At 58.0% G+C, this 14,368-nt stretch overlaps 1 protein-coding gene across 3 annotated transcripts; it reads left to right on the top strand.

Annotated features, from left to right (window-relative positions):
* Positions 1-13,900, top strand: Pias4 (protein inhibitor of activated STAT 4). Of its 3 annotated transcripts, none has more exons than XM_027419279.2 (10): positions 1-154; positions 3,684-4,089; positions 8,966-9,050; positions 9,528-9,569; positions 9,775-9,994; positions 10,124-10,229; positions 11,402-11,475; positions 11,653-11,729; positions 12,671-12,801; positions 12,880-13,900. In XM_027419279.2, the coding sequence occupies exons 1-10, from the start codon at positions 128-130 to the stop codon at positions 13,152-13,154; spliced, it is 1,443 nt and encodes a 480-aa protein (XP_027275080.1). In that variant the 5' UTR covers positions 1-127; the 3' UTR covers positions 13,155-13,900. The 3 variants fall into 3 exon arrangements, with proteins under 3 accessions (XP_027275080.1, XP_027275078.1, XP_027275079.1); XM_027419277.2 differs by having other exon boundaries at positions 11,569-11,729; XM_027419278.2 differs by lacking the exon at positions 9,528-9,569 and having other exon boundaries at positions 11,569-11,729.
* Positions 13,901-14,368: the final 468 nt, after the last annotated feature.

Raw genomic sequence — 14,368 nt, 5'->3', positions numbered from 1 at the left:
CGGGGGCGTGGGGGAGGAGCCAGCAATCGCTTTCATTGGCTCTCGCGCAGGCCCCGCCCTCCAGTCGAGGGCCGTCACGTGACGCGACGGCTGGGGCCTCCCGGCGCGGGGGACGCTAGTGGCCAAGATGGCGGCAGAGCTGGTGGAGGCCAAAGTGAGTGAGCGGCGGCGGCGGCGCGGGCCGGGTGGCGGGGGCGCGGTGCGGGGGGCGCCTCACAGTTGGCGCGGAGGGCGCGGTGCGGCCTGTGGTGCTGCGGGCCGGCGAGGGCGCGACCCGGACGCAGGCTGGGGCTGCGGGCGGGGGCGGGGAGACCGGGGGCGGGGTCGCCAGCACCCACCTCGAGTGTCCCCGCCGTCTCCTGTCACTCCATTTCCAACCAGAGCTGAGGGTCCCTACACGGCCTCCCCGGCGCAGGCACTGTCCCTTCCTTTGGGACAGCCCCACTGGGACAGACCTGGGAGGGGTCCCCTGTGACTGTCTCCCAAGTCCCAGGCATACAGAGAGTATTCTCCATCCTGTCTCTAAGGCAACGAGCAGTCAGGTCCGGGTCCCCCATCGTTCCTCCCCTGCGGGACAGCACGGGGAAACTGCAGGGAGCGCCACAGGGTCCCCTGGTTCTCAGGGTCCCTCTGACACCTCCTATTGAATAAGTCAGACTCCAGACTCAGTCCAGCTGTGAGTGCCCGGGTTCATTTTAGAGTCCCCGAGACACTTGCCTATTTACACACTGGTTATCCCCTTGCCTTCCCTGTCCTCCTGGATCGTTACTTAGGAGTCTTGGGGAGGTCCCCTGCCCTATTTTAAGTCCTGTGTACCAGCACTCCCTGGTTCCCTTCTGGGGTTCAGGACAGTTATGGGTTACCTCATTCTCCAGTGATCCTGCCTCACTCGGTACCCTACCTCTAACCTTTACATCCTGGTGAGTCATCTTGTGAGGTTTCACTGCTCCCTGGCATGGTCCACAGGACCCACCACCCCCTTTTTCCTATGCTGTTCCCCAGATTGGTCCTCATGGGATCCCTTGACTTGGTCCAATGGAGGACTTCTTAGGTCTGTTCCACCTTTTCTGCTTTGAGGTATCAGGGCTCTGTGCCTCCACCCAATAAGTCCCCATTAAACCACCTTGAGGCATGGCTCGGTGATGCTGCTGTCCAGTGCTGTCCTGTCTCCCAGCCAAGGATCCAGCACACTTGTCCCTCCCAAGTTAGGCTGGACCTCAGTCCCTCTCAGGCATCTTCCACCCATAAGGTCATAACTTGCACCCCTTCTTTACTGGTTCTCTTGTTACATGGCTCTTTCCTCCTTACTTGGACCTTTAGGGTTGGTTATTCTAGAGGCTCTGATTAAAAAGTGTGCCCCTCCGCCGTGCGTTGGTGGCACACGCCTTTAATCCCAGCACTCGGGAGGCAGAGGCAGGCGGATCTCTGTGAGTTCGAGGCCAGCGTGGCCAGCAAGTGCCAGGATAGGCTCCAAAGCTACACAGAGAAACCCTGTCTTGAAACCCCCCCCCAAAAAAAATGTGCCCCTCCTTCCCCGATTCTCTCACCCAAAATGTATGCCATATACATAATCAGAACTTTGGGACTCTCAAGATGGGAACATGTGAACTATGCAGGTCCCAAGCACAGCCTTACTGCTTGAAGCTCCCCTTGTAGCATCCTGGAGCATTGGGGGAGGCTAAGCCTCTGTGCCCATCTCTTCCCTCAATGGCAGGCGCTGTGACCCACTCTGCCTAACCCACTGGACCCCAACCCAGCTGAACTTGACCCTTCTTTGAAGCTCTAATGCCGAACTAATGCAGGTCCAGGGAAACCCCTGTCACAATCCCTCACAGTGCTTTGAGTGTGATTCTGCCTTTTGGGGTACAATGGGCTTATGGGAGGCAGTCGTGGGGTTTGTGGATGAATACACCATTCAGAATTCCCTGCTGCATCCTTTGCTCCCTGTGTCAGGGCTCTCAGCTTTCTGAAGATCTTGGGCCAGTGACACAGCTGAATCCAGCCACTTCTGTCTCTCTGGGCTGTTGCTCTCATTGAGCCCCAAACTGAAGGGACTGGAGCTGTTTGTGAACCCAGCCCTGGTAGCTGGTGCCAGGGCGGGAAGTGCACTCTGGGCGATGGATGGAAGCCTCTTCCTGTGTTCCTGTCCTGGTGCCCTGCTGTCCCTAGCAGGCTGCTCAGGGCATAGCAGCTGCTGAGAAACCCGACCCAGACCATATGGCAGTGACCTGGCCACTGGGATGTGTGCCATCCGTCCTGGATGACAGAACTCCTAGACATCTGCCGGGCCACAAAGCCCCCTGGCTCTGGCTAGATCATCATGGCCGGCTCTCACCTCAATGTAGCCTTCCCCTCTGGGGTTTGTTGTGGTACAAACGTGCTAACTACATGTTGTGTGTGCTGCATGACCCTGCATGAGGTAGGAAATCAAGGCCACATCCTGGAGACCCGGGAGAGTCAGGGCTCCCCAACAAGAAGTCTAAGAAGCCTGGTAGCCACTGGGCCAAACTCCAGCCTAGCCCATTGTACCAGGAGGCCTTAGGTCATGCTGTAGTACCTGGCACCCCAAGTCCCAGGTGATTTTGAGGGCTCCCTGGGACATTGCTCTTGCTCCTCAAGTGGCCAGGTGGGCACCAAATGGGATGGAACCTGGGTTTGGGACCTCTCGGCTGGTCTGGTGGGCTTTCTGTGTCTTGCAGGGTTCTTTGGGGCTCATGGCCTGAGTCAGCTGCCTGTGTCCCCAACCTGCCACTCGAGCCATCAGCCAGTCCCACAGAAGTCCCTTTTTTTGTTTCTTTGTTTTTTGTATTTCGAGACAGGGTTTTTCTGTGGCTTTGGAGCCTGTCCTGGAACTAGCTCTTGTAGACTAGGCTGGTCTGGAACTCACAGAGATCACCTGCCTCTGCCTCCTGAGTGCTGAGATTAAAGGCATGCACCACCAAGGCCCAGCCTTGTGGAAGTCCCTTTCTACCTCCAATTTTGCATTTAGTTCAGGCCAGCAGCAGAACTGGCTGGCCTGTCTCCCAGGCCTTTCCATCTGTGGGGACCTGCCATGCCCATGTGTCAGCTGTTGTGAGTGCAGGCTACCTGCCCAAGGGCCCATGTCCCACTCTGGGATCCCTGATGGGTGTCATTTCACCTGACGGACCCTGATAGATCCATCCGTGGTCCTATCCATCCGCGGTCCTATCCATCCGCTGATACTCTGTCACCAGCTTAAACACTGGCCTGTGCATCTGCTTGGTTTCAGAGACCAGCTGTTCTCATGTAGACCCATCCTGTTCCTGGGCACCCTGGGTGGTCCCTGGGGAAACTGGCATGGCTAGGTGGAGACCAGGGACAGGGTTCAGGGCACCTCACTGTAAGACCTGGCCTAGTCAACAGTGCCCTGGGCGCCTGGCCTGAGACTAGCAAGCGTCCCTAGTCTGAGTCAGCGCACACGGGAAGTGGGTTAAAGACGGCCTCACCACGGCTCAATCCTGCCACCTCCTCTGGTAACGTGGAGCTGCAGCCATGCATCTGCCATGGCCAGGGTGGGCAGTCCTTCTGTTTTCATGTATGCTTCCCGCCAGAAGAAGAGAGTTGAGGTCAGGGAGGAGGCTAGGAGGGGGTGGTTCTGGTGGCTGCCACTAAGGCAGGTTAAATGTTACCTGCTGAGAGCCGCTATGGTTGCTCTTCCACAGAACATGGTGATGAGCTTCCGAGTGTCGGACCTGCAGATGCTGCTGGGCTTCGTGGGCCGCAGCAAAAGTGGGCTGAAGCATGAGCTGGTGACCAGGGCCTTGCAGCTGGTGCAGTTTGACTGCAGCCCCGAGCTCTTCAAGAAGATCAAAGAGCTGTACGAGACACGCTATGCCAAGAAGAGTGTGGAGCCCAGCCCACAGGTGCCACGGCCCCTGGACCCCCTGGCTCTGCACTCCATGCCCAGGACTCCCCTGTCAGGGCCCACCGTGGACTACCCCGTGATGTACGGGAAGTACTTGAATGGACTGGGACGCCTGCCCACTAAGGCCCTTAAGCCGGAGGTGCGCCTGGTGAAGCTGCCTTTCTTCAACATGCTGGACGAGTTGCTGAAGCCCACCGAGCTGGGTGAGTGGTGGGTATCGGCTGGGTACCCTCGCAGTAGGCTCAGCCACCCAAACCTAGTTGCTTAAAATACATGCCATAGGGAGGCATGGATAGCTATGATTATACAGAGAAACCCTGTGTCGGAACCCCCACCACCACCACAAAAAAAAAAGGCTGGGCATAGTGGCAAACCCCAGTTATCCCAGCATTTGGTAGGCAGGTACAAAAGGATGAGGAGTTCAAGGTCGTCCTTAGCTATACAGTGAGTTTGAGGCCAGCCCGGGCTACATGACACCCTAGCTCAGAAAAAGAAAACAGATGTAAATGGAGCTAGCTGTGCTCCAGGCTGTCGGGTTATCAGGCAGCATAGACCTTCAGACCCCCATTCTGTTGGGGTGGAGATGGACCCTGCCCTGCATGGTGTAAAGTGGGGTCTGCCCTGAGCTGGCCCCTGGGTTTTTGAGACAGGGTTTCTCTGTGTAGCTTTGGAACCTGTCCTGGCACTCACTCTGTAGACCAGGCTGGTCTCGAACTCACAGAGATCCCCCTGCCTCTGCCTCCTGAGTGCTGGGATTAAAGGCGTGCGCCACCACTGCCCGGCTGCTCCTAGCCTTTTAATGGGCCCACATCTAGGACCTGGGGCTTTCTCAGGTACACAGTGTCCCAAGAGACACTCCCTGTCCCCCATTGTCTCTCCTGTCTGCTTCTGTCTAGAGTACAGAAATTGGGCTCCAATACTTAGCAGGCTCCAAGACGAGCAGTTGCTTCTGTCACCCCCATCTGGTGCTCAGAAGCCTCCCTGCCTGTGGCGTGCTCTCAGGGGACTTCCATTCCACTCCTGCTGTAGGCCATACCCCCTTTGTCCTGGGACTTGGCAGCACTGTGGGGGTTAAATTTGGGCTGCTGCAAGCACCTGAGGAAGGGTGGCACATAGCTGTGGTTCTACCCTGTGGCCTAGTCTGAGGGCTGCTTCTGTGACCCTACTCCCTGACTTGATGCTCCGCCCTCCTTGACACCCATGGCAGACCCTTCTGGCTTGGCCACCTTCCCTTCCTGTCATGCTTCAAATGCTACAACCCTGCCTCCCCCAAGGTCTCCACCGCCCTGGGCAGCTTGGGACCAAGCCGACTGGGTGTCTTCTTGAGGATGACCTGAGTGCCAGGAGATTGGCCTCCCAGCCTCCCAGCCTACATAGCGGGCTTCCTTCCTGCAGAGTAAGCCAGCTCTCACTCTGCCCCACAATGCATCGCTGTGCCCTGAGCCCCCAGGGACCCCGGTCACCTGATCTCCGGGAGTGCATGCTCCCCTGTCTATACCAGCGGCTTGAACAAAGAGGAGTAGCCTGTCTGCCTGCATCCCCACCCGGGCACCCCTTTCCCTGGGTTCCATACCCTGAGGGGCTACTGGATAGGGAGCTCTGATCCTGGGCCTAAGGCTAAGATCCCTCAAGCTCCAAAACCCAGGATTTCACATTCCTGCCCCGCCCTGGCCTGGACCCTCCCCAGCACAAGCCTGTGATAACAATTCACAGTGGCCAGCCCTTTGCCCAGGCCAGAATGAACCCATGCTCCTGTAGAAATCCCCCGGAAAAGCCGACTGCTCAGCCGGCACCCCCAGGCAGACAGAACCCATAAATCACCTGAGCACTCAGGGGGAGGAGGGGAGGAGGGGAGGAGGGCCACAGAGCAGCTGCAGACCAGGGCACACTGACAACCCACTTAAAGAAGGCTGGTGACCAGAGAGGGCAATGGGCTCATGCAAGGACACACAGCAGCCTGAGCTGTCCCCCAGGCTACCCCTGCACCCTTGTCTGCAGGGGCCCTGTGGATTTCTCCCCACTTCCTGGCTAGGCAGGCCCAGGGCTGTGTAGCTGGGGGCTTCTTGGGAGAGGAAGTTTCAGTTGGGGCTCCTGAGACTTATCTGGGCTGAATGAAGCCCTGTGGGAGGAAGGAGTGATAGTGTCTGGACCAGAGGAGGTGGCCAGGGCTGGTGACCTGTGATCCCAGCTGGGTCCCTGGGATGTAAGCCTCTTCAACCCCTGCCACTTCCCCTTGCTGTCCACATGAGTCTGTGCTCCCTGGCTACCAGGGAAGCCTACTGTTGTTACTGTTTTGTTGATTGAGTTTTTAAGGCAGGGCTAGCAGTGTAGCTCAGGCTGGCCTGGAACCAGTGGCTATCAGCCTTCCTAACACAGTCCCTCATCCTGTGGTGACCCCCACAAACTTATTGTGTCGCTACTCACTAGCTGTAATTTTGCTGCTGTTACAAATCTGTGTTTCCCAGTGGTCCTATGTGACCCCTGTGAAAGGGTCAAATGACCCCCAGGTTGAGAACCAGTGCCCTAGCCTCAGCCCTTGCAGAGGTCCCACTCCATGGCACTTGCTGACTGTGGGGAGACCTGTCTGGTTCTGTCTGCCCCAGGCCCTTACATGGGTCACACCTTGGTCTTCCACACTGTGCTTTTGACCCCACAGGCTTTTGGTCGCTGCCTCTGTCCTTAAGGGTGCACCTCTAATGCCCAGCCCTTATGGCATCTCTACGATAGCTCCCTTCCAAAACTGCATGATGTTTTTGTGTGTGCCATGTTTTGAGGCAGAGTCTCAGGTGGCCCAGGCAGGCCCAATTTGTTATGTAGCCAAGACTGGCCTTGAACCTCTCTGATCTACCTGTTTCGACCTCCTCAGTATTTGGCTGACAGGTCTGTGTCCCTGTACCTGGCATCACCCTTGCTCTCTGATACCCAGTTGAGGTCACTGATTTGGAGCAGGCCAGCAGCAAAGGTGGGCGGACAGCCCTTGCTCTATTCCTGCCCACTCCAGTGGCACAGGCTACATCCCCACCCAGTCCCACAGTGGAGCTCAGTGGTACCCTGTGCTTGGTGCTGGTCTCCATGCTGCCCCAACTCAGCAGCCTACATGGCTGGTCAGGGTGCTGCAGGGAACTGGAGTTTATGGCCACTGTGATATATGCAAGCTCACTGTGTTGTCCTATGACAGCTCCCCTGAAGCATGCTTGGCCCCCACCATTTGCCTTGGCCCTCCTAGTGCAACCAGCTAGGCCTGAGTTAAACAACAATCACTATAACCCTGGTGAAGCTGCCTGAGAATAAGACATTGACACAGTGTTTCTTTGGTGTTGAGGGGTACCAGGTTCTGGGTCGCCTTGTGTCTCTACTGGGTCACCAATGCCTACCTCCAGTCCTAGAGTGTACAAGGCTAAGAGGGGCCACGTGAAGGGTCTGGATGTTGTTGTCTTCCATGGCCTTGAGTGCCCTGTCCTGGTTCCTACCTGCCCTATTGGGTCTTCGTGATCACCTGGTGTCTGCCCCACCTCAGGTATGCTGAGGGTGGTGGCTGTGGGTTCCTCAGCACCTGTGCTTGTGCTGTTCAGTCCATGGTGTGGAGCTGTCCACAGCCCATGCTGCAGTGGCCCAGAGAAAGTGAAAGTGGTAGGCAGGGGGCGCAGGGCTGCTGTGTGTGTAGCCCAGGCTGGCCTTGAGCTCACAACCAGTTCTGCTGTTTTTGTTTTGGTTTGTTTTTTCCAGAGAGGGTTTCTCTGTGTAGTCCTGGCTTTCCTGGCACTCACTCTGTAGACCAGGCTGGCCTAGAATTCAACAGAGATCCTCCTGTCTCTGCCTCCCCAGTGCTGGGATTAAAGGTGTAGTTTTATCAGGTTCTCAGGAGGATCCAGGCCAGCTGAGTTATAAAGTGGGGAGAAATGGGTGGGCAGGGTACAGAGGCCCTAAGACAAAGGTAGGCCTGGTTTGTGAGGTTTTAAGAAGAGTTCAATCCCCAATTGGTGCTGCTGAAGAGACTACACTCAGTATTTCAGATGGGTATTGCTCTAGGGTCTGGCTGTTGGACAGGGGGCAGACAGCCATGGCACAGTTACTGGCTTGGAGAATACCCTGTGGTTCATTAGAGCAGCATAGCGTGGGACAAACCTAAGTTGGCTGCTAGAGTGTGGGGCCTGTCCCCCACACCACAGAAGCCTCCCAGGAGGGCAGATGGGTCCCTTACCTCCTGCCTAGCCTCTGCCAGCTCAGGTGTCTGCCATGGCACTGCTGGTCCCTCCCCACTCTCCCTCAGGTGGTTACTCCAGGCTAGACAGATCTGAGTGTGCCCAGGGGTCCCTGAGCTCCAGCTCCTCCCTCAGGCCCTGCAGCTACACAGCAGCAGTCACCCAAGGACCCATGGGCTCTCTACAGGATCCTGGGCTGGACAGGTGTGACTGTCCCCTCATCCAAGCTACTCCACCTCCCAGCTCCGGAACCTGCCTACACTCACTGTGACTGGTACCACAGCCTGTGGTTCAGAAGGTTCCAGGCCAGTCTCACCCAGCATCAGCGCCTCTTGTAAACAGTGTTGTAGGAACTGGGCTGCCAGGGTCCTTCCTCAGCTGGGAGTGCCTGTATCCAGATAGGGAATACCATCTGACAGGGACAGTGGTTGGTCCTGAAGTGCTGGGTAGAACTCAGCCCTACTCCCCACAGCTGTGCCCTTTTGCCTCAGACTGGTCTGGACCTGAGGCTGGGTTTGAATCCAAGACCCTTCTGCTTCAGTCTCTGACATGCTAGGGTGGCTGGTGTGCACTCCCTCAGAGGAGGCTGTGTCATATGTCCAAATGGGCTAGAGCCCTTTGCTGAGGGAGGAACGGGACCTCGTGCACACTGGGCCAGCAGTCTGCCGTGGAGCCATGCTGACTGACGAGACTGCAGATGACGTGATGGCCTGAGGATACAGGCAGCTACCTTTTAGCCTTTGGAACACCCAGCTCCAAAGGGACCCAGAGTGGAAGGTGTGGGGCCAGTGTGTATCCCCTGAATCCTAGGCAGAGGGCTGGCCTCTTGCCCTGTGACTGTGACATGCAGCAGGCGGCCTGACCCATGCGTGTTCAGTCCCACAGAGCACGGAGAAGCTACAGGAGAGCCCATGCATCTTCGCGCTGACACCGAGGCAGGTGGAAATGATCCGCAACTCCAGGTGTGTCCACCACGAACAACTCCCACTATCGTGTGCCCACCTTTGCTGGGACCACATATCATCTGGACCAGGCAGGACAGTGTGAGGCCCCACAGCCTCGTGAGCATGGCTTTCCCTCACCCACCCACTCCATGCTAGCCAGGAGCTCCCCAGCTACATGCACCTGCAGATGTCACCAGGGTCCCATGGGCAAGATGGGTAAGGGTGAACCAGTGAGGGTGCTTAGTGAAGCTCTGACCCTTTGGATGTCCTGGCCTTACAGTCCTGACCATCTCTGCGCCATTTGTCAGGACAGAGGTCAGGCTGGGGTGTGGCCAGACCCTCTCTCTGCACGCCTCCTTCCTACCCTTTCGATGGACAGATTCTTCCTGGAGTGGGTCAGGAGCACTGCTCTCCTGTGTCCATTGGTGATCCTGGGGAGGGCTCTCTGGGTGGTCTGCACTGCCTGCTGACTGCTGCCTTGTGCCCCGCCCACAGAGAGCTGCAGCCTGGAGTGAAAGCCGTGCAGGTGGTGCTGAGGTAGGCGAACAGCGCCCCGCCCTGCCTCTCCTGTGGCAGGCCATTGCTCTGCACACACAACCCCATGCCATCCACCCTGTACCTCCACCACCTGTCATCTTTGTTGGGGCTTTCTCTTTCTTCTGCTGCTTGTCTTCATAGCCCCCCCCCCATGTCCCCATGTCCCTGTGTGCCCCCACAGTCCTGTGTCTCACTGTCTCCCCAGGATCTGTTACTCTGACACCAGCTGCCCACAGGAGGATCAGTACCCACCCAACATTGCTGTGAAGGTTAACCACAGCTACTGCTCAGTGCCGGGCTACTACCCTTCCAACAAGCCTGGTGTGGAACCCAAGAGGCCCTGCAGACCCATCAACCTCACCCATCTCATGTACCTTTCCTCCGCCACCAACCGCATCACTGTCACCTGGGGCAACTATGGCAAGGTAAGCACCCTGCGCCCAGCCCCCATCATTCCACATGTCCCTCCCCCCTGGCCACCCTGCACCTAGTACCCACCATCCCACGTCCACCCTGCATTCAGTACCCTGATGCTGCAGCTGCTCTGTCCACAGAGCTACTCCGTGGCATTGTACCTGGTCCGGCAGCTGACCTCCTCAGACCTGCTGCAGAGGTTGAAGACAATTGGTGTGAAGCATCCAGAGCTCTGCAAGGCACTTGGTGAGCACCAGAGGCTCCAGGGCTTGGCTGTGCCTGCCCCGTCCCCGGGGTGTATAAGGGTGGCTGAGGGATTTGGAGCAAAGACGCAATGTCAGCCTGGGGTCAGGGTTCTGGTCTAGGGATTTTGGATCTTGATCTGGGAGTTTAGGGGTCTGGTTTGTGGGCACAGAGCCTCGTGGTTGACAGGCAAGCCTCTTGCCTTCCACAAATTGGGGAGCAAGGGCAGGTGGGCACAATGGGAGGAAGGTGATGCGTGACGTGAGATTTAAGGCCAGGTTTTGTATGGTTACTTGTGACAGGTGGATTTTTGCTTATTTGATTGGCTGTTTTTGCTTTTCTCTGTGTAGCCCTGGCTGTCCTGGAACTTAACTTTGTAGCCCAGGCTGGCCTCAAATTCAGAGAAATTCACCTGCCTCTACCTCCACCTTCCAAGTGCTGGGATTAAAGGAGTGAGCCACCATTGCCTGGCTGTGAGAAGTGTTTTTAAAATGAGACAGTGTGGTTGTGAAAGACAGAGCACCTGCAGCAGCGGCCCACAGTGCCCTCCCACACTTGGCTGGTGGGGCCCTCGTTGGCCCTGCCATTTCTTTGCAGGGCAGGCCTGAGCCACCTGGGCATTTAGGCCTCTTCTTGTGCCCTCCCAGCTGGGGTTGGCCAGGCTGGGCTCTGGCCTGCTTTGAGGAGAGATGGCCTCTGGCCAAATGTCCCTGTGATGTGATGTCATCTTGGAGGCTAAGACCTGTGACCAGGAGGAGGTAGCCTGGGTTTGCTCATACCTGGATAGGTGAAGGTTTTGCAGGCCAAGGCCACCGACTCTTATTGTTTGGTAGCCAGGGTGGGAACAGCAGAGTCACAGGTACACTGTGTCTATACCTGGGCTGGACCTGGTCAATGTCCTCAAGCTGCGGATTCTGGCCTCTCCATGGTGCTCAAAACAGCAGAAGCAGCATCAACACATCTCTAACCCCCCAGGGCAGACTGCTGCCTGGACTTTCCAGAAACACCCTGCAGATCTCAGGAGCCTACAAGGCCCCTATTTGGAGTGCAACCGGGTTTGTGGGGCTCCGGATGTTTGGAAGTGACACTCAGGCAGGTGGAGGCTAGCCTGGCTTTCCTTCAGCTGTGGAGTGACCCTGCCCTCTGATGCCCCTTGTCCCTCTGTCACCTCACAGTCAAGGAGAAGCTTCGCCTAGATCCGGACAGTGAGATCGCCACCACTGGAGTACGAGTGTCCCTCATCTGCCCAGTGAGTCCCCCCATCTGTCCCCAGCTACATGGGTGGGACAGTAGACTCTTGTGGGACAGTGTCCTCACATGCCGTCCGTCCTTCCGCTCACAGCTAGTGAAGATGCGGCTTTCGGTTCCCTGCCGTGCAGAGAGCTGTGCACACCTTCAGTGCTTCGATGCCGTCTTCTACCTGCAGATGAACGAAAAGAAGCCCACGTGGATGTGCCCTGTGTGTGACAAGCCCGCAGCCTATGACCAGCTCATCATTGACGGGTGAGTCTGACCTGCGCTCTGCTGTGCAGGGCCAAGCCAGGCTCTGCACCGCAGACAACAGCTGCCCAATGGAGCTGCCCCACCAGTTGGGCTTGTGGCCTCTGTTGCAGGACTTGCACTTTGCTGTGGAAAGGGTTGTTTTAGCTTTACTCTGCCTGAAGTCCCCTCTGCCTGTGACCTTGAGGTCCTGGTCTTTGCAAGTGACCTCCCTATGGTGAGGGAGGGGACAGGCAGGAATCTGTCCCACATCACAGAGGGAGGGGTCGTGCTTCCCCTTGGGACAGCTCAGCTCTCCACTCCAGACACTGGGTCTGCTGTGCAGGATACCTGAGGCCCCTGCCAGGTGCCAGCCAGAGCTCTGTATCTCCAGAGCCCGCACAGGCGGCTGAGGCCCTCAGCATACCCCTCACCCCCGTGCCTTCTGCATATCCTTGGTTGTGTCCCCAGAAGACCTTGCCATGCTCCCAATGAGGAAACTGAGGCTTGGAGGCAACCATCAGCCCAACTCCTTCAGTTTACAGATGGCCAGCTTTGCCTTGGTTCCTTGCTGGACAGGCCACTTTCCTGGCGAGCTCTAGTATTGGGTGGAGTGAGTCCAGGGCACGTGGGCTGGGCTCAATTGCACTCTGTTCTCGACCAGCTGTGGTCCTACACCCCAAGCCCTCCCTTCCCCAGGGCTCTGGGCAGACAGTGGCATCAGTAGCTGGGGCTGGCAGGCTCAGCAGGTGCTTCTGCCCTTGGTGGAGACCTGTGCTACTACCCTGGTATAGTCAGGGGCTTCCTGGAGGAAGGCTCCAGGCCATTCCTCTTGTGCCCCCAGCCCTGTGCTGTGGGAAGTTAGTGAGAGCACTGGGCAGACCACCGGGCCTCAGAGGGTGTGTAGTAGTTGTCTAGGCACACGGGCTGGGGCGGGCAATGGACTCTGCCCTGCTGTCCCTAAGGCTGCTGTCAAAGATCCTGAGTGAGTGTGAGGACGCAGATGAGATCGAATTCCTGGCCGAAGGCTCCTGGCGCCCAATCCGTGCGGAGAAGGAGCCGAGCTGCAGCCCCCAGGGCCCCATCCTGGTTCTCGGTGAGTCCCTGCACACCGCCCTGGCAGCCGCACCAGCCAGCCCAGGTCGGTGACTGAGCACTGTCCCTGTCTCTGCAGGCACCTCTGACGCCAACGGCCTCCCACCGGCCTCCAGCACCCCTGGCGTGGGAGGCAGCGTGGGCAGCTCGCTGGGCGGCGCAGGCAGCGGGGCAGGGGCAGCGGGCGGCCCGGAGAACGGGAGGCCTGGCGCCGACGTGGTGGACCTCACACTGGACAGCTCATCATCCTCCGAGGATGACGATGAGGATGACGAGGATGACGAGGATGACGATGAGGGTCCCCGGCCAAAGCGCCGCTGCCCATTCCAAAAGGGCCTGGTGCCCGCCTGCTGACGCGCCGGCCACCCCTGCCCACCCCTCCCCAGCTCCTGGCTCCCGTACCTCTGGACTCTCCCCTTGGGGGGATTTAAAAAAAAAAAAAAAAACAGTAAAGTGACAAAAACGAGAAAAAACAAGAGCAAATCAACACTTACCCAGGCCGGCAGGCAGCCGCGCCGCCTCCTGGAGCAATCCCCATGGGGCCCCACCCACGGGGACCTCGGACACTGGATGGGACTGGGACGGCTCTCCCTGCATTGAGGCCGAGCCGGAGCGCTGGCCCGGCCGCGAGCGAGCGCGCGCGCAAGCGCATTTAGTTGAGAAGCCATGGTGGGGCGGCGGGCCGGGGACAGCGGCCACAATGTGCAATAACGGTGTCGCGGACCCGCGTGGCGTGGGGGGTGTCGTTTTCTAGCCAGCTACCTCGGTAACTCCAATTCATTCAGGTTCACTTCCCCACTGGGCGGCCTGCGGCGGGCGGGCAGGAGGGCGGGCGGGCGGGCTCGGGGCTCCTTGGCTGCCTCCCTCCTCTCGGGAGCCTCGCTCTGCTCTTCCACCGTCTGCCGCCCTCCCCACCCGACTCTGTCAGGAAGCAATACCGGGTCCGGTCCGGAGCGGGCGGCCTGGCGGTGTCTCTGCATGAACTCGCCGGGAGGCCGGGGCCCTGGCCAGCCACGCGGCACTCTTTTCTAATATTTGTATTCTAATTTAATTGTTTTTTAAAAATGCAAATAAATAAAAAAAAAAAAACAAAAACAAGAGTAGCTGGTCCCCACCATCTGTGGTTTTCTGTAGCCCAGGCTAGCCTGGCCGACGCTGGGAGCTGAGGGCTGGGATGGGCTTGTTGGGTAACATCACTGTCACCAAAAGGCCCATCAAAAAGTTAAACATGGGCAGGCCCCTGGGTGAGTGAGTACCCGCCCACACAAACTGTTACAGCTGTCTGGAAAACACTGGACTGAAGTATCCTAGACGCTCACTCACGTGAGGCAAGGCTCAGACAGACCCGCAGAGTGCAGGCAGTGTGAGGGCATTGTGCTCAGAGGGACCCATGTGGATGAGCGGGTGGGCCGCTCGAGGACACAGTGCCATCTGGATACTGACAACCTCAGTGTGAGTGAGTCCTACAGGCAAGCATATGTGAGCGTCGCACCCCCTGGACCAGAAGCCTGCCCTGCTCACCCCAGCTCTGTGGCTTCAGCCCACTGGCCAGGAATCTGGGAATGGGT

Source organism: Cricetulus griseus, chromosome 5 (genome assembly GCF_003668045.3).
Source record: "Cricetulus griseus strain 17A/GY chromosome 5, alternate assembly CriGri-PICRH-1.0, whole genome shotgun sequence".
NCBI lineage: Eukaryota > Metazoa > Chordata > Mammalia > Rodentia > Cricetidae > Cricetulus > Cricetulus griseus.
This window is presented reverse-complemented; position numbering and strand designations above follow the sequence as displayed.

What these genes read in the sequence shown, in the direction of transcription:
- Pias4 (XM_027419277.2), top strand. Translation starts at nt 128, where the DNA reads ATGGCGGCAGAGCTGGTGGAGGCCAAA. An exon ending in GCTGAAGCCCACCGAGCTGG is followed by an intron (nt 4,090 to 8,965) that starts GTGAGTGGTGGG and finishes ATGCGTGTTCAG; the next exon opens with TCCCACAGAGCACGGAGAAG. An exon ending in AGAGCTCTGCAAGGCACTTG is followed by an intron (nt 10,230 to 11,401) that starts GTGAGCACCAGA and finishes GTCACCTCACAG; the next exon opens with TCAAGGAGAAGCTTCGCCTA.